At 46.7% G+C, this 25,591-nt stretch overlaps 1 protein-coding gene across 1 annotated transcript; it reads right to left on the bottom strand.

Annotated features, from left to right (window-relative positions):
• Nucleotides 1-12,036: 12,036 nt before the first annotated feature.
• On the bottom strand, nt 12,037-14,013 carry LOC147737582 (uncharacterized). Its single transcript, XM_086936350.1, has one exon. It carries the CDS (start codon nt 13,996-13,998, stop codon nt 12,037-12,039), a length of 1,962 nt encoding a protein of 653 aa, XP_086792476.1. The 5' UTR covers nt 13,999-14,013.
• Nucleotides 14,014-25,591: the final 11,578 nt, after the last annotated feature.

The raw sequence follows: 25,591 nt of genomic DNA, 5'->3' as shown, positions 1-25,591 counted from the left end.
CAAGGTTATCAGCATTGTTACTATTCCATAAAATACAAACGGAGAAAGCATGTCGAAATGCTAATAGTAAAAGGTTACATTAAACGTAAGTTTACCCTCCCTAGCCAGTATATTATATTATATCTAAAGAAGGTCTCTTTTGGGTTTAGAAGGGCAGACCCATACCTCTTGTGCTTAGCAGAAACAGATCACATCATCTCCTGCACCAACACTCAGCATACGAATCTCCATCAAGTGTGTTTTACTTCTCTGTGCAGTGCATTATTAAACCCGCTCAAACCCAAAGTTGGCCACAGCTGCAAATGTGTTATGTCTAGACCGTGCGCTGATCAACTCGAACAACAAGCACTGTGTTGAAAAACCTTGAAGGCCTCGGCACTCACTGTACAGACATAGATTGTAGGAAGGTGGCTACCTGACTATGGTTACCCCAGATTTTTTGCCTTGTGTTTAGCTGGTTTTCGACTTAGTTGGCCTGGTTCCCTGCTAATCAGGGCCCCAGGCTATCTGCTCTCTCTGTAAAATGGATTCCATGTACCCTAGGTGCATAACTAGATTGGCTTGGGTCACCTTATCAGCCCCTGTACAGAGCACTATAGGTGCCCAGGGCATAGGTGCATCCAAGGCCTACCAGGGGCTGCAGCATATCTTTTGCCACCCCTGGGTGGCTATCTAAATTGACACAACTGGCTGATCACTCAGCTGGGGCAAGTGGGTGTAATCACCCCTTGCTTAGATATAGTATACCTATATCTAAACCTATATCTGGACACATATATAGCCTGTAAGCCACTCCTATGGAAGGCCTCATCAATCCTGGAGGCAGAGTGCGTGGTTTTATGTGGGATGGTGCTCTGGCATGAGCTGAGCCTGTCTGCAGCTGTCGGGAACAACTCCCTAAGCTGATCCGGGATAATGCCATACCATATACTCTTAAGCGCATTATAATCCTCGCGGTTATATAGCAACTTTGGTTTGGCTTTATCGAAACATGTCGTGTAAGGTGTCATACGAATTGGAATACTATCCCCTCGCCAGTTCTGGCGACGGGGATAGCATTCCACCCTTCTAGAGGGAGAAGACATGTTACTTTACTGAAACGCGGTTGATTTAAAATGAGCCTCAGATCCACAAAATGGATGCCCCTGCCACAGACACGGGTCTGGCCTCCTGCTGCTGACCGAAACCCGGCAGAGGAGGCCTGGACAAAGAGTTTCCTGTCACAGGGCGGTGTCAAACCACCCCAGACAGGAGATAGTGGATTGGAGTAGGGAGGTTTCAAAGAAACCAGACACTGCCTGGGGAGCACAAGGCTGCCCCTTGCAGGATCCGGCCAAACCGGTTCTGGGGCCTCCCAGCCCCTGTCCCAGCGCGGCCAGGATCAAAGGAGAGGGGTGTAACCACCCCCTTCCTGGGTCCCACCCATAGGAGGGGACCTAGCAGGATGTCCAACCCCCTAGATTCGAATAAGAGGGGGAGCAGTCCCAACGGACCTCAGATCATCCTGAAGAAACATAAGAAACGAAATCTGGACCCTTCGACTTTCTACACGACGTGAGAAGACTGAAGAATCTCCCTTGTGGTCAAGGAGTGACCACCCTGTGCAAACAGGCACCATCCAGCCCTCGACCCTTGCTTTGTTGCAGTTCCCGCCGGAACTCGAGCGACAGAGATCGACGAGATCAAGCTTGCCTGCCTTCTACCTGCCCGATCCACAGTCCCTGCAGAGCTGAGACCCGTGGAGGCGACCGGAAGCGTGGGGCACGCCATCTTGAAAAGGCCACGAGACGCTGACCGTGCAGCCCCCGAGTGACCCTCGAAGCTGTACACCGGGGTTTGAGAAGCCCCAGCCCCGAGCTCCACTTGCACCAAAGCTCACCCCTCCACACTCAACGAGTGCTGCGTGGGGCCCTTCTGCCTGTGTGTGCTCGACGCGTTGGCCCGGTCACTTGCCAGCTGGCTTGTGGCCCCTGTGCCGACGAACTTCGAAATACGACTTGCTTTTCTGGTTGCTCCAGATCTGCACCAGCTCCTGTAAAAAGGAGCACCCACTCTGACCCTCCTGGTTCGAGTGATAAGCAATCTCCCGGTTCTGCGTGGATTGCTTTTGCCAAGTGCTGTTTGCTACAATCTTCAAGCCGACGGTGCTGACGGCGAGAGCCTACGTGGGACAGATCGTGACCTGCTCCTGGACGTCGCAGATGCCCCAGGGCCCACGTGACAGCGGAGAGAAGCCTATCGACAACCGCCTGATTGCGCCCGACATTGCCTGGTTCCGTCCTGGTTCCACCCTGGTCACTGCTGAGTGACCCAGACTCTGTCCCCTCTGCTTTCAGGTACTTTTCTACTTCGATCCACCCTTGGATCGCACCGGACACTTCTGCTTCACAGCGTCTGCAGCTGCAACAGCTCCAAGCACCAAGAACCTGCGTGACAGAACCCGACGCCACTTCGACCCTGTGCACCCACGGCCTGTGGGTGAGGTAACTTTGCAACGCCGGTGTCCTTACACTGGCACACACCTCTAGGGTCTGTGTCTGAAGTTTTGTGTTCCTAGGTTCAGCGGAAGTATCATTTAATTCACTTTAACTAACTTTTACGCACCATTGACTTTACATTGGTGCGCGCCGCACTTTCCGTGCTGCACCCGTATCCTGTGGGCTACTCCCGACTTCTTCATTGCTTGTCCTGACTGCTCCCAGCGAATCTCTAGGCCCTAGGCCTAACCAATATTCGATAAGTGTTACTTATACCATTTTTTTAGTATATGGTCTGAGTGGCCCCCCGCCCTCAGCCATAATTGTGCCAACTTTATATGTTTAGCAGTGCTTTTGATTTAACGCTTGTGCCCCTTTCCTCATAAAGAGTACTGGGGAGTAATTTAGAAATAAATACATATATTTTTACAATATATACTTGTGTGGTGTCCTTTCATTTGATTACAGGATTGTATGTGGTAAAACAGCTCGCTTAACACGACCTCTTAAGTTTAGCCTTTAGGCTGCTTAGTCCATGCTACCACTAGGATAGCTTGTCTAACAGGGTTGACTTACAACCAGACATCTTTGGGGTTTGTTTGGACTGATACCCAGTGGTTCCAGAATTGGAAACACTACATATCAGGCCAACTTCTCACATTGGTGTGCAGCGGTGCGGATTTGAGCTTGCTGTTTGTTTTACCATTGCAATCTTTATCAAATTGAAAGATCACATCAAGTACCTCTAGGTACATATAAATCAAAAGCTTAGCATATTAAGTTCTACTGAACTTAGTAGTTGTAGATAAAAGGGATTAGCACACCCTGACTACAACTCACTAGCAAGGTACAGTAGGAAACCACTTAGTGTAGGTAAGTGCATCACTTACACCTCACTAGCAGTCATGTCTTATACAGGTAGAGCCTCAGGCTCTGCTCCTGTAATAGTTGATCCTATAGGGACAACATCCAGATATGACAACCTTAGCCACAAAGACCTGAGTGCCTTGTGCACAGCCAGGGGGCTAAAAAGGGGCAGAGGCCCTACCATTCCTTCCCTAATAGCTATCCTAGAAAAGGATGACTTAGATAAGGTGAGTCAGGCTCCCTTAGATTCAGGTGAAGGGATACACTCCCCTGAGAATGAGAATCTTCCAGAAGAAGAAGAGGAAGAGGAAGGCTCTGATTTAGAAGAGCCTGAAGATCAGGATCAGAGGGGAAACCAGGTTCAGGTTGCCAGGCTTAACCGGGCCAACTTGGACCTACATGAGAATGGAGAGGGCCAGCACCACTCCAGATCTCATAACCAAATTCTCCCAGGCAACAGGAGGGTGAGATCTCCATCAGGGGACTCTCATCTTTCTAGTGCCTCAAGAGAATCTCAAAGAGGGATGACTTCCTCCCAGAGAAAAGAGCATAGGGCCAGAATGAGGGCTGTCCAACTCCAGATAGAGAGGGAGGAGGTAGCTCTGGCTCAAGCTAAACTTACCTTGGCTCAAGCTAAACTTACCTTGGCTAGGGAACAGAAATTAAGTGGCTTAGATGCCACTGGTGGCAGCAAAATTCCTAAAGACAGGTCCTATGATAGTAGAAACCTGACAAAGATTGTGCCCCCCTATCAGGAAGGGGATGACATCCACAAATGGATGACTGCTCTGGAGAGAGCCTGCATGGTACAGCAGGTTCCTGAGGAACAGTGGGCAGCAATCTTATGGTACTCCTTTTCAGAGAAAGGGAGAGATAGGCTCCTCACTGTCAGACATGAGGATGCCAGCAATTACAAAGTCCTGAAGAGTGTTCTGATAGATGGGTTTGGCTTAACCACTGAACAGTACAGGTTAAAGTTCAGAGATACCCAGAAGACACAGACTCAGGACTGGACTGATTTTGTTGATTGTGCAACTAAGGCTCTGGAGGGTTGGCTAAATGGCAGCAAAGTACATGACTTCACAGGATTGTATAATTTGATTATGAGGGAGCAGATCCTAAGTAATTGTCAGAACCAGCTCTTACACCAGCACCTGGTGGACTCAGATTTGACCTCTCCCCAAGAATTGGGAAAGAGGGCAGATAAGTGGGTCAGAACCAGGATTAGGCCTAAGAATCAGGACAATAACCAGAAGAAGGAGTCTACCAAGCCTCAAGATAAGGGTGGGGATAAAAGTAAAGAAAACACTTCCCCAGGGCCCCAAAACTCCAAGAAGGGGGGTGGGTCCCAAGACACTTCATCAACTGACAAAAAGCCTTATTGTCATGCCTGTAAACAGGTTGGGCATTACAAAACAGACAGCTGTTGTCCCAAGAATGGCAATAAAGAAAACATACCTCCAAAGCTAGCTCCAACACCTCCTGTTACTGTCAGCAGTAATCCCCCAGGAAGTGGGAGCACACCCAGGAATCTGGGTGGGTTTACTTTTGGAGCCCAAGGGGACCCTGGCCTATCCAGGTCCCCATCCCCAAATGATCTTGTTTATGAGACTGGCATGGGGTTTGCCAACTTCTCTGTTTGCCCAAATACCTTGAGCAAATATAAACAAGAACCCATCATCAATGGTTTGAAAGTTGAAGCTTTTAGAGACACAGGGGCTAGCATCACCATGGTGGCTGACTGTATAGTCCCCTCTAAGCAACTTTTACCTGGTGCCACATACCAGGTAACAAACATTGATGGCATCCAAACAAATCATCCCATGGCAGTAGTAAGTCTCAGCTGGGGAGGTGTCATTGGCCCAAAGAGAGTGGCAGTGTCACCAAACTTGCCTGTAGACTGTCTACTGGGTAATGATTTGGAAATCTCAGCCTGGGCTGAGGTTGAACAGGAAATCCATTCTAGAATGGTAAATTCCAATGGAAAGGTTAGTGGGGCTGTACTGGCTATAGCCCCAATTCAAGATGTCCTTCCTGAAAAGGTTGGTAGGGCTGAGCAACTCTCTGCCCCATCTTTACCAGAAGCTCTTCCAAGACAGAATAGCAAAGCTGTTATGATAACAGCAGAAACCCAAACTGAGTCTCCTCCTGAAAAGGTTGGTGGGGCTGTGATGGCCACAACCCAAACTCAAACAGATATGTGTGTTGTGAAGCCTGAAATTATGGATCACTCCACCCAAACTGAGAGCATGGAGGAGGAAGAGAAATCTCCCCCTCACCAGACAGTAGGACAGGATCAGCCTCCTCAGGGAACTGATCTTACCCCTGATGAAGGTACTGCCCCAGAGGTTGTTAGGCCGGGCCTGACAGAGCCTCTGATGGCAGTGGACCCTTCTCAGGTGGGATCCAGTCTGGAGCAGGTAACCTGCCCCTCTCTACCTTGCCTCAGTCAGCCCAGGGCTGCAGAGGACAAGAAGGACAGTGAGACCCAGAGGGCCCCCTGTCAAATAAAGCACCCCCATCAACAGATTAGGGGCACCAAAACTAGTAGGCCTAGTAAGGTGAAAACTTTAAAAACTCCTGAGGGAGCCCCCTTAAAAACAGTTAGGGACCTCCCACAGATGGATTCTGTTGGGCACAGCCAAACCTGGGACCCAAAGGGCCCAAACCTGAACTGTCCCTCCAGCAAGCCAAACAGAGGGACCCAGCCTCCAGCTTTAGGTAGCCAGAGGTTGACCCTGAGAGCTCAGTGCAACTCAGTTGAAGAAAGAAAGGCACACATGGTGGAAGATAATTGGAGGAAGTTGAGCCCAAAAATAGTGGAGCCTCACTTCAGTACTCCATATCCAAACCAGCCTTTAACTTTGCATAAACACACCCAAGGTAGTGATTCCCTATGGTGGAGACCCTCTAATACCCCTAGGGTGAGGGACTGCTTAGTGGACCATGAGACAGGGGGTACCCATGCTAGTGCAGGTACTTCCTTATATGGCCACTCAGGCAATAAAGGCTTACCTGGCCAAGGATAGCCTTATCTCCTTTCGTTTGGGGGGGGTTATGTAGGAAGGTGGCTACCTGACTATGGTTACCCCAGATTTTTTGCCTTGTGTTTAGCTGGTTTTCGACTTAGTTGGCCTGGTTCCCTGCTAATCAGGGCCCCAGGCTATCTGCTCTCTCTGTAAAATGGATTCCATGTACCCTAGGTGCATAACTAGATTGGCTTGGGTCACCTTATCAGCCCCTGTACAGAGCACTATAGGTGCCCAGGGCATAGGTGCATCCAAGGCCTACCAGGGGCTGCAGCATATCTTTTGCCACCCCTGGGTGGCTATCTAAATTGACACAACTGGCTGATCACTCAGCTGGGGCAAGTGGGTGTAATCACCCCTTGCTTAGATATAGTATACCTATATCTAAACCTATATCTGGACACATATATAGCCTGTAAGCCACTCCTATGGAAGGCCTCATCAATCCTGGAGGCAGAGTGCGTGGTTTTATGTGGGATGGTGCTCTGGCATGAGCTGAGCCTGTCTGCAGCTGTCGGGAACAACTCCCTAAGCTGATCCGGGATAATGCCATACCATATACTCTTAAGCGCATTATAATCCTCGCGGTTATATAGCAACTTTGGTTTGGCTTTATCGAAACATGTCGTGTAAGGTGTCATACGAATTGGAATACTATCCCCTCGCCAGTTCTGGCGACGGGGATAGCATTCCACCCTTCTAGAGGGAGAAGACATGTTACTTTACTGAAACGCGGTTGATTTAAAATGAGCCTCAGATCCACAAAATGGATGCCCCTGCCACAGACACGGGTCTGGCCTCCTGCTGCTGACCGAAACCCGGCAGAGGAGGCCTGGACAAAGAGTTTCCTGTCACAGGGCGGTGTCAAACCACCCCAGACAGGAGATAGTGGATTGGAGTAGGGAGGTTTCAAAGAAACCAGACACTGCCTGGGGAGCACAAGGCTGCCCCTTGCAGGATCCGGCCAAACCGGTTCTGGGGCCTCCCAGCCCCTGTCCCAGCGCGGCCAGGATCAAAGGAGAGGGGTGTAACCACCCCCTTCCTGGGTCCCACCCATAGGAGGGGACCTAGCAGGATGTCCAACCCCCTAGATTCGAATAAGAGGGGGAGCAGTCCCAACGGACCTCAGATCATCCTGAAGAAACATAAGAAACGAAATCTGGACCCTTCGACTTTCTACACGACGTGAGAAGACTGAAGAATCTCCCTTGTGGTCAAGGAGTGACCACCCTGTGCAAACAGGCACCATCCAGCCCTCGACCCTTGCTTTGTTGCAGTTCCCGCCGGAACTCGAGCGACAGAGATCGACGAGATCAAGCTTGCCTGCCTTCTACCTGCCCGATCCACAGTCCCTGCAGAGCTGAGACCCGTGGAGGCGACCGGAAGCGTGGGGCACGCCATCTTGAAAAGGCCACGAGACGCTGACCGTGCAGCCCCCGAGTGACCCTCGAAGCTGTACACCGGGGTTTGAGAAGCCCCAGCCCCGAGCTCCACTTGCACCAAAGCTCACCCCTCCACACTCAACGAGTGCTGCGTGGGGCCCTTCTGCCTGTGTGTGCTCGACGCGTTGGCCCGGTCACTTGCCAGCTGGCTTGTGGCCCCTGTGCCGACGAACTTCGAAATACGACTTGCTTTTCTGGTTGCTCCAGATCTGCACCAGCTCCTGTAAAAAGGAGCACCCACTCTGACCCTCCTGGTTCGAGTGATAAGCAATCTCCCGGTTCTGCGTGGATTGCTTTTGCCAAGTGCTGTTTGCTACAATCTTCAAGCCGACGGTGCTGACGGCGAGAGCCTACGTGGGACAGATCGTGACCTGCTCCTGGACGTCGCAGATGCCCCAGGGCCCACGTGACAGCGGAGAGAAGCCTATCGACAACCGCCTGATTGCGCCCGACATTGCCTGGTTCCGTCCTGGTTCCACCCTGGTCACTGCTGAGTGACCCAGACTCTGTCCCCTCTGCTTTCAGGTACTTTTCTACTTCGATCCACCCTTGGATCGCACCGGACACTTCTGCTTCACAGCGTCTGCAGCTGCAACAGCTCCAAGCACCAAGAACCTGCGTGACAGAACCCGACGCCACTTCGACCCTGTGCACCCACGGCCTGTGGGTGAGGTAACTTTGCAACGCCGGTGTCCTTACACTGGCACACACCTCTAGGGTCTGTGTCTGAAGTTTTGTGTTCCTAGGTTCAGCGGAAGTATCATTTAATTCACTTTAACTAACTTTTACGCACCATTGACTTTACATTGGTGCGCGCCGCACTTTCCGTGCTGCACCCGTATCCTGTGGGCTACTCCCGACTTCTTCATTGCTTGTCCTGACTGCTCCCAGCGAATCTCTAGGCCCTAGGCCTAACCAATATTCGATAAGTGTTACTTATACCATTTTTTTAGTATATGGTCTGAGTGGCCCCCCGCCCTCAGCCATAATTGTGCCAACTTTATATGTTTAGCAGTGCTTTTGATTTAACGCTTGTGCCCCTTTCCTCATAAAGAGTACTGGGGAGTAATTTAGAAATAAATACATATATTTTTACAATATATACTTGTGTGGTGTCCTTTCATTTGATTACAGGATTGTATGTGGTAAAACAGCTCGCTTAACACGACCTCTTAAGTTTAGCCTTTAGGCTGCTTAGTCCATGCTACCACTAGGATAGCTTGTCTAACAGGGTTGACTTACAACCAGACATCTTTGGGGTTTGTTTGGACTGATACCCAGTGGTTCCAGAATTGGAAACACTACATATCAGGCCAACTTCTCACATAGATTATCAAGCAAACCTTGTTATTCTCGCGTAAAACAAAATATGCAACTAGGCGAAAAGCTGTAATAACATAATGTGCCTTGTGCAGAGGCAGCAGAAAAGGAAAATGGCTTTTAAACTTGTAAAACGCTCATGCTAACTTAACACAGTGTGAAGGTATAATTACAAACACGTGACACCTTATAGACCAGCTATCCTAGGGTTAGCATGGACAGAGCAGTCTTAGGCTATAACTCTAGAGGGTGTGTAAAGCCAGCTGTTTTACCATACGTAACCCCTTGAATACCAAATGAAAGGACACCACACAGGATATATATAAAATATATATGTATTTATTCACTAACACACTCCTCTGAACTCTTTATGAGGACAGAGGCAAAAGCACATAACAAGTTACTCTTAGAAATACTTTAAATAGCACAATTTACAGTTAGGCCCTAGGGGCGTGTAAAACTATATACTAATTTAAGTGGTATAAGAACCACGACTTGTGAAAGGAGAAGGCCTAGGGCATCGCTGGGGCTACACTATCTGACCCTTAGGTTAGGAGTAGGAGGCCCACAGGCGGCGTGTGCAGAGTCGGAACACTCACGCGGGAGTCAATAGAAAGTCTATGGGAACTTAAAAGGTAAGTAATTATAGTTTTAGGACACTTCCGGTTTAGATAGGAGGAAACTACAAGCAAATCTGGACTCTAGGATAGTCAATCCCTACAGGAGCACCGAAGTGCTCGCTTTACCTCACCCACGGGCTGCGGGTGCATAGGTGTCAAAGTGTGTCGGGTTTCGCCGTTGATTCCAATGGAGCCGTGAAGAAAGATGCTGCAGGCGACCAGGAGGAAGATGTCCGGGTGGATCCAAGGGTGGATCGAAGTTGAAAAAGGACCTAAAAGCAGAGGGGACGAGTCTAGGTCACTAGCCAGTGACCGGGTGGAACCAGGAAGAAACCAGACGTCGTCGAGGAGCAATCAGGTGCTGTTGTGAAGCTGGTCTCTGCAGCCACGCGGACCAGGAGGGGTCGAGGACGGCCAGGCGCTAGCGAGGAGCTGTCCCACGAAGGTTCTCGCAGAAGGAGGGGTCGACTTCAAGATCGGAGCCAACAAGCCTAAGCAAAGGTAACCCACCCAGGATACACAAAAGGCTTCTGGTGCAGGCCAGGAGGGTCTGAGGTACTTCACCTTTTCAGGGAAGCAAGTGCCAGTCTGGAGCAACCAGACCAGCGATGGATTTCTTAAAGCATAGTCGTCTCAGGGCTACTAGCCAACTGGCCAGCAACCGGGACAACGCGTCGAGTAGAACACAAACAGAAGGGCCCCACGCAGAACACGTGGAATGCGGAGGGCTGATCTTCGGTGCAGGTGGTGCTCAGTCTCGGGGAGTCTCAGTCCCCAGTGCACAGCTTCGAGGATGCCTCAGGAGCTGCGCTGGTAGCAAGAAGAAGGACTTTTCAAGATGTCCGGTCCACAAGGTCCAACGCCGTCCACAATGCTCAGCTGTGCTGGAGTCGTGCAGTGGGGTCAGAGGGCTCAGGGAGTTAGGATCTTGTCAGGCACTGCGCTCGGGTTCCGGCGGGAACGGGGGCAAAGCAAGCCTTCAAGTCGCTGGATGGTGCCTGGTTGCCCAGGGTGGTCACTCCTTGGCCACAAGGGAGATTCTTCAGTCTTCAGCTCAGGTGAATGTCGAAGGGTCCAGAGTTTCGTCTTCAGTTCGATTCTAGGATTAATCTAAAGTCTCCTGGGTCAGCTCCTATCTTTATACAACTAAAGTGGTCTGGTTTACCTACTAGGTCCCTCCTATAGGTGGGACCAGGAAGGGGGGTGGTTACACACCCTTTCCTTTCTCCAGTTTCGCGCCAGAGCTGGGGCAGGGTTGCCCCAGCAACCGGTTTGAACTGGGGTATGCATGGAGCACCTAGAGTGCTCCAGGCAGTGTGTTTCTTTTCAACCCTCCCTGTCCTAATACACAAACTCCTGTATGGGGCGGTGCTCGCACCTCTCCAGGCAGTAAACCTATTGTCCAGGCCTCCCTAGCTGGAAGGACTCCCAGCAGCAGGAGGCCAGACTTGTGTCTGGGGCAGCAGCGTTCATTTTGTAACGCTGGGGCTCTGGTTAACTTTAACCGTGATCGTCAGAACTAACATGTCTTCTCCGTCTAGAAGAGTGGAATACTACCCCCGTCTCCAGAATTGGCGAGGGGGTAGTATTCCAAAGCGTATGACACCTTACACGACATGTTTCGATGAAGCCAAACCAAAGTTAGCATTAACCGCGAGGATTATAATGACCTTAAGAGTATATAGTATGGCAATATCATAGAACAGCTATAAGGAAGTAGTTCCGAACGCTGCAGACAGGCTCAGCTCATGCTAGAGCACCATCTCACATATAACCAAGCACTCTGCCTTCAGGATTGTTAAGGCCTGCCATAGGAGTGACTTATAGGTTACTATGTATCTATATGTATGTAGGTATAGGAATACTACACCTAAGCAAGGGGTAATTACACGACCTTGCACCAGCTGAGTGATCAGCCAGTTGTGTCTATTTGGGTGGCCAGCCAGGGGTGGCATAAAACATGCTGCAGCCCCTGGTAGGCCTTGGTTGCACCTATGCCCTGAGTACCTAGGGTACACTATACAGGGACTCATAAGGTGAACCAATATCCAATTGTGTATGTACCTAAGGTACATGGAGTCCATTTTAAGGAGAGAGCCGATAGCCTGGGGCCCTGAATAGCGGGATCCCAGGCCAACTAAGTCGAAAACCAGCTAAACACTAGGCAAAAAGTTGGGGGTAACCATTGTCAGATATCCACCTTCCTACAGTGTGTTTTCTTATGGCGCTTGCAACCATCTCTACCTCTGAATCTTTTCTGACATTTAGAGCACTGATAATTTTATTCACCAGTGTGGATTCTCACATGTTTAGTGAGATGAGATGTTTGGCTGAAACATTTTTGGCATTCGGAGCACTCATAAGGTTTTTCCCCAGTGTGGGTTCTTATGTGCTGTGTGAGACTACTTTTTATACTGAAACATTTCTGGCATTCAGAGCACTGATAAGGTTTTTCCCCAGTGTGGGTTCTTATGTGCTGTGTGAGACTACTTTTTATACTGAAACATTTCTGGCATTCAGAGCACTGATAAGGTTTTTCCCCAGTGTGGGTTTTTATATGCAACGTGAGATGTCTTTTTTCATTGAAACATTTCTGGCATTCAGAGCACTGATAAGGTTTTTCCCCAGTGTGGGTTCTTATGTGCCGAGTGAGACTGCTTTTTTCACTAAAACATTTGTTGCATTCAGTGCACCGATAACGTTTTACCCATGTGTGGGTACTTGTATGTTTAGTGAGTCTCATTTTGTCACTGAAACATCTCTGGCATTCAGAGCACTGATAAGGTTTTTCCCCAGTGTGGAATCTCACATGTACAGTTAGAAGTGATTTACGGTTAAATTGTTTTTGGCATTCAGAGCACTGATAAGGTTTTTCCCCAGTGTGGAATCTCACATGTACAGTTAGAAGTGATTTACGGTTGAAACGTTTTGGGCATTCAGAGCACTGGTAAGGTTTTTCCCCAGCGTGGGTACTTATGTGCTTTGTGAGACTACTTTTTAAACGGAAACATTTCTGGCATTCAGAGCACTGATAAGGTTTTTCCCCAGTGTGGGTTCTTATATGCTGAGTCAGAGTGCTTTGATTACCGAAACATTTCTGGCATTCAGAGCACTGATAAGGTTGCTCCACAGAATGGGTCATTGCATGATGAGAAAGACTTTGTCTGTAACAAAACCTTTTCTGGCATTCAGAGCACTGATAAGGTTTTTCCCCAGTGTGGGTTCTTATATGCACTGTGAGATCGCGTTTTTCATTGAAACATTTCTGGCATTCCGTGCACTGATATGGTTTCTCTCCAGTGTGGGTTATTGTATGCCGAGTGAGACTGTTTTTGTCAATGAAACATTTCTGGCATTCTATGCACTGATGAGGTTTTTCCCCAGTGTGGGTTCTTGTATGCTGAGTCAGAGTGCTTTGATTACCGAAACATTTCTGGCATTCAGAGCACTGATAAAGTTTTTCCTTAGTCTTAGAGTGGTAGCTTGTATGCTGAGTGAGACTGCTTTTGTCTTTGAAATATTTCTGACAATCCGGGCACTGATAAGGTTTGTCCACAGAGTGGGTTATTGCATGTCGAGATAGACTCTGTTTCTTACAAAAACTTTTCTGGCATTCAGAGCACTGATAAGGGTTTTCCCCAGAGTGGATTCTCATATGTTCAGTGAGATGAGATTTTTGGCTGAAACATTTTTGGCATTCGGAGCACTGATAAGGTTTTTCCCCAGTGTGGATTCTTATATGCTCAGTGAGATTGCATTTTTGGCTGAAACATTTGTAACATTCAGAGCACTGATAAGGTTTTTCCCCAGTGTGGGTTCTTATATGCTGAGCGAGACTGCTTTTTTCACTGAAACATTTGTCACATTCAGTGCACCGATAACGTTTTACCCAAGAGTGGGTCCTTGTATGTTTAGTGAGTCTCCATTTGTCAATGAAACATCTCTGGCATTCAGAGCACTGATAAGGTTTTTCCCCAGTGTGGAATCTCACATGTGCCATTAGTAGTGATTTAAGTTTTAAATCTTTTGGGCATTCAGAGCACTGGTAAGGTTTTTCCCTAGAGTGGATTCTCATATGTTCAGTGAGATGAGATTTTTGGTTGAATCTTTTTGGGCATTCAGCGCACTGGTAAGGTTTTTCCACAGAGTGGGTTAATGCATGTCGATATAGACTCAGTTTGAAACTAAACCTTTTCTGACATTCAGAGCACTGAAAAGGTTTTTCCCCAGTGTGGATTCTCATATGCTCAGTGAGATAAGATTTACGCCTGAAACTTTTTTAGCATACTTTACACGGAGAGTGTTTTCCCCCAGTGTGGATTCTCATATGCTCAGTGAGATAAGATTTACGCCTGAAACTTTTTTGGCATACTTTACACGGAGAGTGTTTTCCCCCAGTGTGGATTCTCATATGCTCAGTGAGATAAGATTTACGCCTGAAACTTTTTGGCATACTTTGCACTGAAAGTGGTTTACCCCTGTGTGCATTCTGTCAAATTCTGTGAGATAAGATGTATGGCTGTATCTTTTTGACACAGGTAACTTTTTTCCCCAACTTCGGTTATTTTGCCTCGATTTTAGAGTCGGACTTGTTTAGATAATGTTCAGCACTTATCTCTAAAAGAAATTGTGTGTAAATTTCTCAACACTTGAATTGAGCAAAAAATGTCGGGAAGCAGTCCTGTAACACCTGTTGAAATTTTACTAGCAGATAATAGTCTTTAGGTTATAGCCTCTCCGGCAGCAACTTAATTTGTGACTGAAGTTTTTCTCAAATCGATTTGTATAGGTTCTTAGCAATGCAGTAATAAGGTGTTAGTCTGATATTTAATGATTAAACTGATAAGTACCTTTTTGCTCTGATGTAATGGCAGTAACTGAAGGCGTTAGAACGTGCACAGTACTATTGTGGATCATTAGTCGCAGAACATCAGTCCCTTCTACCCTTTCTATGTTTGGGGTAAGGTTAAGGTTTGTAGTTCTGAAGATGAGGATTTATTTACATTAGCTATAGCGCAACTGTGCTCTTTTAATCCATTTTTATATTTAACAGTTTTACATATCACTACTGCACAACAGATAATGTTGAGGCGATTTACATAGAATTACAGAACAGTACACAATAAAAAGGAAACAATCTGAGATGGTCATTAACACAATAAAGTGGTGAATTTTTAAGGTTTTCGTAGAGTGGTCAAGGTGTTATATCCCAAGGCAGATAGTCTCAAACTTGCATAACTGGTTAAAACGGTTGTTGAACAAAGGCGATTTTCTAATCTCTTAGTTGTTAACGTGTCAGCTTCGGAGTCTTCTTTCAGCGTCTTTTCTTTGATGGTATGCAGAAGAAACCTTTAGTTGTAACTTTTTATGCAGTGTGTGCTTCCTCTCTAGAATTACATGATGCTTTAGATGAACGTTATTCTGTCATGCTTAGGCAATTTGTCTTTCTGATAATATTTCAGATGAGGATGCTGAAGCAGTCTTTCTACATTATTTCTGATGCTGTGTGCACAGATATGGCTTTGCTCTGGGTTAATGAAATGCAAAATTAGAGACTTCACTTACAGGTATAGTACTTTCCTCGCCACACTTAGATTTTTGGAAATTGTTTAAACGTAGAATGCTGGATGTCCTTCAGTTTTTCAAAATAATCCTTCTTCTGGCACTGACATTCAAATCTTGCTTTCTTCGTCCGTAATTTCAATCACCTATAGTATTAAAATTAAATAGTTAATACATGTGCATTTCCAAAAATATAATTTACAAGCCAAATCAATGCAGAATTTTGAAAATGCTGAGCTGTTTTTCAGACAGAGCAGAGTGTAGAATGGTAGAATGAGAGTAATTGGATGTAGGAGTGAGGATGTGTAGAATTTTCAACATTTTATTAAGCTCACAAAGGATACATGTACCCTATAAAGTTGCAACATAGAATCCCAAAGGCATTTCTGAAAGTCATATGGACTGGCACCAAACAAATATTAAAAAATATATACTATTAATTAATTTGTAATGCAGATTTCTGGGAAGGGAATGACTCCTCCACAGACAACAGGCATTTTCCCCTGCCCTGAGTTACCACCTACTTGTATCTGGTTTCCTGACTTTTGAGTTTTGGCCTCTGCCTCAAGCAAATCTATTGTGTGTTGCGAGGACTATGCCTAGACCTATCCCTCAACTATGGTCCAGAGTATGAATCAAGGGCAATGAAATGAAGGCGTACTTTCAAGTGTTTATTTTATTCCACTTGATTATCAGTTGTTAGGTTTTTCTGCACCTGGATTTACTGGGTGCAGAAAACCAGGACACAATCTTTTTCCAGACAGAAAAATTAGACCGAAAAGACTCATAAGACTCTGGGTGCAGCAGAAGCAGCCAAGACTTATCCTGGTTTTTTTCACCAACTGGGGGAAACACACAATTCTTCCCTCTGTTGGTGTTCACATTTGTTGTCGGCCTGTGATTCGGCGTTGAGTGCAGAGCGTATCGATTAGAGCCGAGGGGCCGAGCCGAAGAGGAGTTGACGAGCAAGCGGAGCGGAGCCTGGGACGACTGCCAGGGTTTGTTTTGTGAGCGGTTCCCGCTTCACCCGCGTCCGGTTATACGGGCGCTTTAAGTTCTACAGATCTGCTTTGGGGGCAGGAACGGACGCTGCCAGCACAGCGGTGCTAAGTCGCTTGTGGTGCTGCTCGTGCAGCGGCTGCTGCAAGGCACAGAGGAGCCTTGGCCTGCCACCTGATTTATGTCAAAAATGTGTTCATTAATTTTTTTTTCCACAGTCCACTGGCAAAAATTACACCATCACTTGGTCCCACGCAGGGGATCAGAAAGCCTCAACAGAATTATAACAGGTGGACAAAGTACATTGATTAATATAAACCAGCTCCTCCTCTTATTAGATGAGTCAAATGAAAGATACAGCTTCTAAGTGCCCCGGAGCTGAGACAGAGAGATAAAAAAGAAGAACATCATGCAACTTTGCTAAGCCAGCAGATAGGTCTAAAGAAAACTTAATGGCCTTCTGTAACGGTAATTTCTCCAGGTTGCTCGACCGAGGTGTTGTATGCGGAATAGCCAAAAAGCGTGGACAAACTCATCCTAACATGGGATAAGTAATTATGAATCTAACAAGGAACAAAGATAAAAAACACAAAAAAAATCCACCCCCCACCCCATCCGTGGTGGCGGTGTGTTCATACTAACGAGAGGTAGGTCGACACTGGGATTGTGATCAAAACTGGAAGAGATGGCGGGCTTCGATGGTGGAGGGACACACCGCAGACGGACGGCCCTGGGAGAGGAAGGAGACAAGGGGGCCCCATTTAAATTCGAAATTCTTATCATTATCCCTGAAAATATCAGCCATACGTTCTAGGCTAAGCAGTCTCCAAAGATGAGAGTGCCATAGGGAAATAGCTGGAGCCTCCCTTCTCTTCCTCAGATCTCAGGGAACTGCCGCCTGATTTTACGTATACACAAAGCATTGAGCAGAGCAGAGCTGAGCCGAGGAGTGGAGTGAAGTGCCTACATCTGCCGTCTGTAGTGGGACTGGCTCTGGATCCCGCTCTTGCTCCTGAAGGATTCCCATCATTCTCCCTTGTACTCTTGACAGAGATGAATAGCAACGAACAAGCAATGAACTGTGAGTGGTGAGTGACAAGTGGCAAGAGGTGTGTGGCGTGTGGCGAGTAGTTAAGGTTGATCGGTCCTTAAGTCGCTGAGCCATTGGAGTCTGTAACAAGTCCGTAATACAAAATCTGAGAAATTATGCAAAGGGGAAAGTGACAATAGACTTTGACCCTCTTGAAGCACCCCTCGACCCCTGAATTACTCTGCATGCCTAGACTCCAGCCCTACCTGGAGCCCGGATATTAATGAATCGGTTAATTAATTAATTAATTAATTAAGTAACCAGCAGTACCGGCAGATTCTGTACCGAGGTGTGCTTTGGGGGTGTTTTCCCTTGAAGGTATTTGGTGGTGTTTTGTCCTATCAAAGCACCCTTTGGTCTTGTCACCGGCCCCTTTGATTCTCTGAAAGAAGCAAGACTTCTTCACCTATTATGAGGTCAGGAAAGGAGCGGCCACCTTTCCCTGCTATCAAAAGGAAAAGAAAAATACAACAAACACTAATACTAGATACGTTTAAAATAAAACAGGCAGGTGACATATAGTCCTTTAAATCATCTAAGGTCCATACATTTGCGATACTAGGTAAAGTCGCAGTCAAAGTTTGATTTTATGAAAGATCCAACTGGTGCTATGCTAACAGTGCTAACTAACCCATGTGATCTTCAAATTCCAATTAAACCACTGAGTAGAACAAATATTATATCCCCTAAGCAAGGAGTAAGTGAACCAGGCCTCCCTGAGTCTGAAGCTGAAGTCGAACGAATGTCAAATTCAAATAAGGACCAAGTCAACCATTGGGGTCAAATAACAGACCTAGAGATGTTAACTATTCCACTTACTGGTCGTTCACAATAAGAGGACGCAAAATGCACAAATCTAACAATGGGAGATACTCGGCACTTACTACAAACTAGGCAGCCAATGCCAATAGAAGTGCAAGTAAAAATCAGAAAAGCTAACGGGATAGGGGAACCATCTAATTTGGGCCAAATAAATCAACAAGAGCAAGATGCTCCAAATTAACTAAATGGTGGGGTGAAAATCATAAGGGAAGCCAATACCCCCACTGAAATCGGATCTTACTCTGTCTAAAATAAATTCAGCTAAAAAATAGTACCAGACGAAATGTAATCAAAATAATGCATCTCAAATTAATAAGGACGAATACAACAGCAACCCAGAAACTCTGCAGCGCTGGAGTACTCCGTATCAAAAAGACGTTTTCAATAGTAGTCCACAATTCATTAATTCTTGTGAAGAGGGAGATGATTTTCAAGGACCACAAAAAGAGGAGTATAAGGACCTATCATTCATAAATGGGCAACACCATAGCCCAGGTACTCAGGCACCAGGAAGTGGGAACGCAGGAGCAATTTGGGATTTATTCTTCAAAACCTCGCAATTAACTCTGGAAGCTTTAACATATCAGTCCAACAAAAAGGAGGTCCAAATAGATCTTGAGCGCTATGGCATCCTCTGTTACCAGAATTGAGCAGGAGATAACAACGCAAAATAATCTAATAGTAAGGGCGCAATCTCAGCCAATATCTACGTATGCAGAGTGTAGTTGTGCCCCACTAACTAACAAACTAACTACCATTCCGGATATTTTAAAAACAATAATTGACGATGTAAAAGGGAATTTTCCTAATGTGGGAATTCAACCCATCAAGACCGACTGCCACGCTAAAGATACAATAAAATGTAAAGACAATATTGTTGTTGTTAAAGAAAAAATAGATGATATAACAAAAGATCAAGAAGTGATAAACCTATGCTCGACACAATCAACAATGACAGACGCAGCTCCGGAAGTTCATCTATCAAAAAGAGAAACGAAAAAACAACGGTAGCAAGAAATAAAGCTTTTAAAAGTATAAAAAAAATACAAATGCATCAGATATAGTAAGATTGAACACTGGAAACAACCATGACCAAATATCATATAGTGAAGGTGAGGGTAAACAAATGTCTCCAACAAAACCCTTTAAGTTATGAAAAATAAATGCCTAAACAATCAAGCTGATAGTATAAAAATGATAGAGAATGGGAAAATTCAGTCCTTAGAAATGCTGCAAGTGGAGGAAATTAATAAACAGGTGGAAAATAAGCCATCACAATTGGAAACAAATAGAGCAAAGAGGGAGAGTATCAGAGGGGATGAAACGAATAGAGATTTGTTAAAAACCTGGAAGGATATTAAATTACCACAAGATCTGGGAACCGAAACGGAGCAGTTACATAAACATCGACAATCATGGTCTCAAACTGTTAGTAATCATAATGGAAGGTTAACTGAGCATGCTCAAGGTGAAAATAGCCTGCAACAAATTAAATAAAATAACCCAGATCAAAAAGAAGGAGTGGAGCAGGTAATTATTACGCGGGAATATAAATCTAGGAGTAATAATAATATCTTGATTTGTGGGAACATATTACAATAAATTGTGTAATGCAGTACCCTCATTAAAGAAAATTAAATGTACCGACATAGAATCAATTGAATTCCTCACAATCAAGAATAATAATCGTGAATCGACATTAGTAACTTAGACATCATCTACTGCCGCCAGCCGTATTATGCAAGGACATAATCTCTTTCAGGACTGGGGAATAAAAATAACAACTCCCCTGCAACCTTCCTATCCTAGCCCTTTTGTTTCATCAAAACTACAAAATCATAACCAAATGAGAACCAAGAATAATAAGAAATATTCAATATTAAAAACCCCATAGGTATGACCAACGGGCATCTTTTAAAATCATTAGACGTAAAAATAGAAAACCGATTATATGACACTGTCAAATTAGGTTGGCTATCAGCAGCCCTCCATAATGTCAGGCAGGATTGACATCTACACTCTGAAGTTCCTTTAAGGGGCCCAACAATTATGAATGAAAGGGTCAGATTATGTTTGTGGAATATAAATGGGGTTCCAGCAAAGATTCAGAATAACGAACTAGCTACTCTGTGCTGTTTTCAAATCATTTGTTTACAAGAGACTTGGGCTTTAGTTCCTTTTAGATGGGAAGGTTATAGGGTTATTACTCATTAGCTAAGAGAACAAGTAACTATGGCAGACCTTTTGGGGGTTTGGCTATTTTTATATCAACTGAGCTAAAAATGGAAAGTGAAATGGACGTCCAAAGTCAAAAGGATTATCTAATTGTCAAAATACGATACAAGTAAAAAATTATAATTAAATCTCTTGTAGTAATCAACGTATATAATTACGAAGAACAATGGCGACCAATTTGATAATTATGATATTGCAGCAACTGGACAATGGCACCCAACCTGAGATTATTATTACCGGTGTTTATAACATGAATATGCTATGGTCTTATGATAGAAATGTTTAATACAACGGCAAAATTACTTATGGTCAATTCTAAGTCTTTCATCAACAATGGGCATGAGGGAACAAAAGAATGAAAACATCGGCAAGACTCTTGTAAAAGAATTAGAAAAAACCATAATTAGAATTAGAAACCATAGGTCTAAGAGAGCTAAATGGGCGATTTCCTCAATATTCGCCACCAGCATGGACTTTTCAAGCAGGGGATCATAGGTCTAGAATAGATTATCATCCTGTATAAGCATTGGGGTGACTGGAGTGACAGAACTGCACCTATACTATATTCATGATACTCCTAAATGCCCCTAGAGGGGGAAGACGGTATCAATACCGGACGCACCTGTCTGCAGCACATGATAGTCTGGCATGCCTGCACTATCTTTTCACCCAGACTGTCCATAAAGATGATTTTAGTGCCGCTACACACATAGCAGGGGGAATCTCAGACGATTAGCTGGTGGAGGTGCAACTCGATGGTCCGGTTGTAGACTTCATGCTACCCCCAAGGGTTGATCCGTGATATTTATAAGACAAGACGTTCAAAGCTTGTATGAGAGATGGAACAGACCTCTATTTTAAGGCCTGTCGAATCAGCTTGCGTGCTATGGGATGAATTCAAGGCAGGGAATGTGCTTTCCTGGAGGCACGCTTGGCAAGTGGGGAATCAGTTTCTCTCCCATTACACCATCAACTGAAGCAGCACACATTAAGAGCACTAATGGAAAATAGCGTGCACTTATGCGTTGGCTACCCAGCATTGTCTCTATGATGTTGGTGATAAAGTCAATGAGTTGCTTACATGGCTAGAGAGACAAGACAAAGGACGGAACTGGATCCTTGAGGACACTGACAACAAGGGGACGGAAATACTGGGAGAATCTTCCTGAAAGACCTGACCCTGCCAATGCTAACAAATGAGGACCGAGACGCACTAGACCAAGACCTGACAGAGCAGGTCAAGGTTGAGGGGGTCTCCTTGCTGGAGGTAACATCGAGGAATCCAGACGAGGTCAGCTCATAGTGGACTCTCGCTCTAGACTGATTGGGAGCAATCCTCTAGAAAGGAGCTAATCCTGCCAAAGGATGAGCCTTGAATGCCGGCCTCCTTGACACGGTCCACCAAGATCCCATGGTCGACCATGTCAACAGCGACCGAGACATCCAACAGCACCAGGGCCTGAGGAGTATCCATGACAGCCTTCTCTCACAGGGAGTCCAATACCGCCAGTATTACAGTCTCCGTTGAGTGGGCAGGCCGAAACCCAGGTTAGTGTGAGTCTAGATAGTTGGATTGTTCAATAAAATTGGACAGGCACTTCACCACATGAGCCTCCAGTACCTTTACCAGGTACGGGAGCAAGGAGATTGGGCAGGTATTCAACAGGATCTGGGAGTCTGCCCCTGATTTCTTCAGAAGGGGAACCACAATTGCCTCTTTAAAGGCCTTAGGGACACAACCCTAAAATAGGGACTCATTCAGAAGAGAGAGGGGTGGACCTTCAAACCGTCCTGCCAGATGAAGTCAATGATTGGGATAGCCCAGATCTGTTTCCGTGGCTGGTCTTTGAAATCATACAAGAAACAGTCGTCGTCCTTCGTGACTATAGGAAGTTGTAATCTCTTGGCCGGCCTGTCCATGAGAACATGAAACCCACCTATGTCAGCTGGCGGAGATTCAACAGGAATTGGAGTGGATGGTGACAGAGTATGAATTTGATAATTGTCCTACTCAGTAAGGAGGGATCTATCACCCACTCCCCCGTGTGTGCGTCCTCCGGGTGATGAGACACTGATGCCACCGGAGGGGTCGGCCCGATGATCGATGAAGGCAGAGGAAGAGGCATCTGTGGGACAGATGAGGCCGACTCCGAGGGAGGAAATCGACAGCAGTAGTAATCAAGCATATGTTGCAAATTAGAGATGAGAGACATGGGCATCTGCACAGCTGGATACTCAAGTGGTGGTTGAGTATTAGGCTCAGGGTAATAATCATATCCTTGGTCATCATCAATATCTTGGCATTTGATGAGAAGCTCGGAAGGAGTACGAGCAGTACGGAACAGGTCATCCTCTTCCGAATCCTCCTCATTAGCGTCATAGTTAAAAGCTACACAGGAAGATTTGGTGATGGTTGAGTTGGCAATAGACCCAAAGAAGAGTTCCTACGTTGAAGTAGGGAAACATCCGTCGTTCCTGAAGGCGGCAAAAGTTTTGTTGAAGATTTCAAGAGGACTAGACACATCAAAGCTGAAGGTGGAACCAAGGATGCCGCCACTGACTCAGCGGTCAACGACGAAGAGCGTGGTTGAAGTTCCGTAAGGAAAAGCTTCTGTGCTGTCGACGAGGCAACCGTCGATGAGGCAACCGCCGACAAGCCAACCGCCGACGAAGCAATTGTCGACGAAGCACCCGTCAATGATGAGGCAACCTTCGACATTGTCATGATTTCCTGCCCTCGTCATGCCTTCGCCGTTGTCGCGTGCTGCTGGCAGAGCGGACTACAAATCCCAGGAAGCCTAGTGTGGCGAGATTACGCAACACCTAGAGTACATGTTGCATAACATGAAGGACCGCCTATATAGGCGGAAAGGGAAAGGACGCCGTGTCGGATATTCAGACTCCAAAGCCGACGTATCCTGAAGCAGAGCGCTCCGTGAGCAGAGACTGTTGAAACTATCGAGGATCTTCAAGAGAACGGAGGTAGGAACGCCCCGTGTCTCTGTTACTTGCGGAACAGTGGTCTGCAGCGCGTAAGCGTCCTCTGACTCGGACGAGTCAGCGAGGCTCGGCTCAGGATCCCGAGTTGAGGCTGGTAGGAGCGGCTGCTCCCAGCCCGGTCCAAGGGTCTTCTCGGAGGCCAGGTAAACGGAGGTTGGTGTGAGCCGTAGCTCCCAGCCCCCGTCCTTGTACTAGTCAGGGATTAGTGTTGAGACACACTCCGGGAGGAGTTTGCGGCGTCTCCACGGTCCTAGCATCCAGAGGTAGGTCTGATTGAGCGGCTGCTCTCGACCACCTCTCTCTTTTGGTTCTTGGGTGATAAGCAGCGAGAACCGCCTGATTGAGATACCGGTAGAGCGGCTGCTCCCCGTATCCCCAAGGAAGGAGTGGTAGAGAACCCGGCTGGGTGACTCCCACCTTCCTCACGTCTGCTACCCCAACGTCAGAGATCAAGACCCCTCACAGCTATCGAACGGCATTGTCGGCCGCTTTTAGCACAGTGCCCTCCGTTGGCGTACAACGGGACCGTTGTACTTGCGGAGGACGGTGCATAACACTAGCCCTGTGAATGGGGTAACGAATACAGACCTGGTGAATTCAAAATAACATTCTGTGTATATACTTCCCGCTACCTTGCACATTATCAATAAATCCTTAAACTCACAAGAAGTGGTTTTGTGTTCTGTGGGTGTCTGTCCCCGATCCTGGGAACGTCAGGTCGTTACAGAATATCCGACCTTCTTCCCATAACTATCCCCCGGTCGGGTGACAGACATGGCCACATTGGAGGAGGTATTAGCAGCGTTGGCTACAATACAGATTGAACTAACAGCGTCGAGGCAGGAATCCGCAGACGTAAGGGCACGGCTTGACGCTATGCAGAGAGACCCTTTGACGCCTGGTCCTGCCTCTGCAACCGCTGCCCCTGCGGTTGTTGTTGAGTTGCCTGTCACAGTACCATTGGCTGCACCGGAGAGGTACAGCGTTGACCCCAACACGGTGCAAGTATTCCTCACGCAAATAGCGCTGCATCTATCCTGCAAACCAAGGGCCTTTCCTACAAGCCAAGCCAGGGTGGCTTTTCTCTTGTCTTATTTGGCTGGTGATGCGGCGCAATGGGCGGTTCCCTTGGTGAGCAGGGACGACCCCATATTGTGTGACTGGGGAGCGTTCCGCGAGGAATTCCTTCGAGTCTTCGACCGTAGGGCAGACTCGTACACTGCAGATCGCGAAATGCTAGAACTAAGTGTAGGAAGGTGGATACCTGACTATGGTTGCCCCCAACTTTTTGCCTGGTGTTTTGATGGTTTTCCGACTTAGTTGACCTGGGATCCTGCCAATCAGGACCCCAGGCCTACTGCTCTCTCTCTAAAATGGATTCCATGTACCTTAGGTACATTTCCAATTGGTACTGGGCCACCTTATCAGACCCTGTAACTCAGGGCATAGGTGTACCCAGGGCCTACCAGGGGCTGAAGCATATATTATGCCACCCCTGGATGGCCATCTGAATCTGACACAACTGGCTGCACGACAGCTGGGGCAAGGTGGTGTAATCACCCTTTGCTTTAGATATAGTATACATATATCTAACCCTAAAATGGACACACGGATTCCTATCAGTCACTCCTATGGCAGGCCTTGACAATCCTGAAGGCAGAGTGCATGGAATCGTGTGAGATGGTGCTCTGGCATGAGCTAAGCCTGTTTACAGCTTGCGGAACCAAGTCCTAATAGCTGTTCCATGATAACGCATACTATATACTCTTAAGTGCATTATAATCCTCGCGGTTAAATGCTATCTTTGGTATTGCTTTATCAAAACATGTCGAGTAAGGTGTCATACGAATTGGAATACTAACCCCTCGCCAATTCTGGCGACGGGGTTAGCATTCCACCCTTCTAGAGGGACACGACATGTAGGTAACTGTGAACCCCGGTTAAAGTTAACTGAAGCCTCAGCTCCACAAAATGGATGCTGCCACCACAGACACGAGTCTGACCTCCTGCTGCTGGGAGTCCTTCCAGCGAGGAGAGCTTGGACAAAGAGTTTCCTGTCAGGGGCGGTGCTAGCACCATCCCAGACAGGGTTTTGTGTATCCTGGGTAGGCAGGGCTTTACAGGAAGG

This window comes from Lissotriton vulgaris, chromosome 1_1, assembly GCF_964263255.1.
Source record: "Lissotriton vulgaris chromosome 1_1, aLisVul1.2, whole genome shotgun sequence".
NCBI lineage: Eukaryota > Metazoa > Chordata > Amphibia > Caudata > Salamandridae > Lissotriton > Lissotriton vulgaris.
The sequence above is the reverse complement of the archived record's forward strand: the minus strand, read 5'-3'. Positions and strand labels throughout refer to the sequence as shown.

Bases quoted from the DNA above. Each gene is read 5' to 3' on its own strand.
- LOC147737582 (XM_086936350.1), bottom strand. From the start codon at position 13,998: ATGAGAATCCACACTGGGGAAAAACCTTTTCAGTGCTCTGAATGTCAG.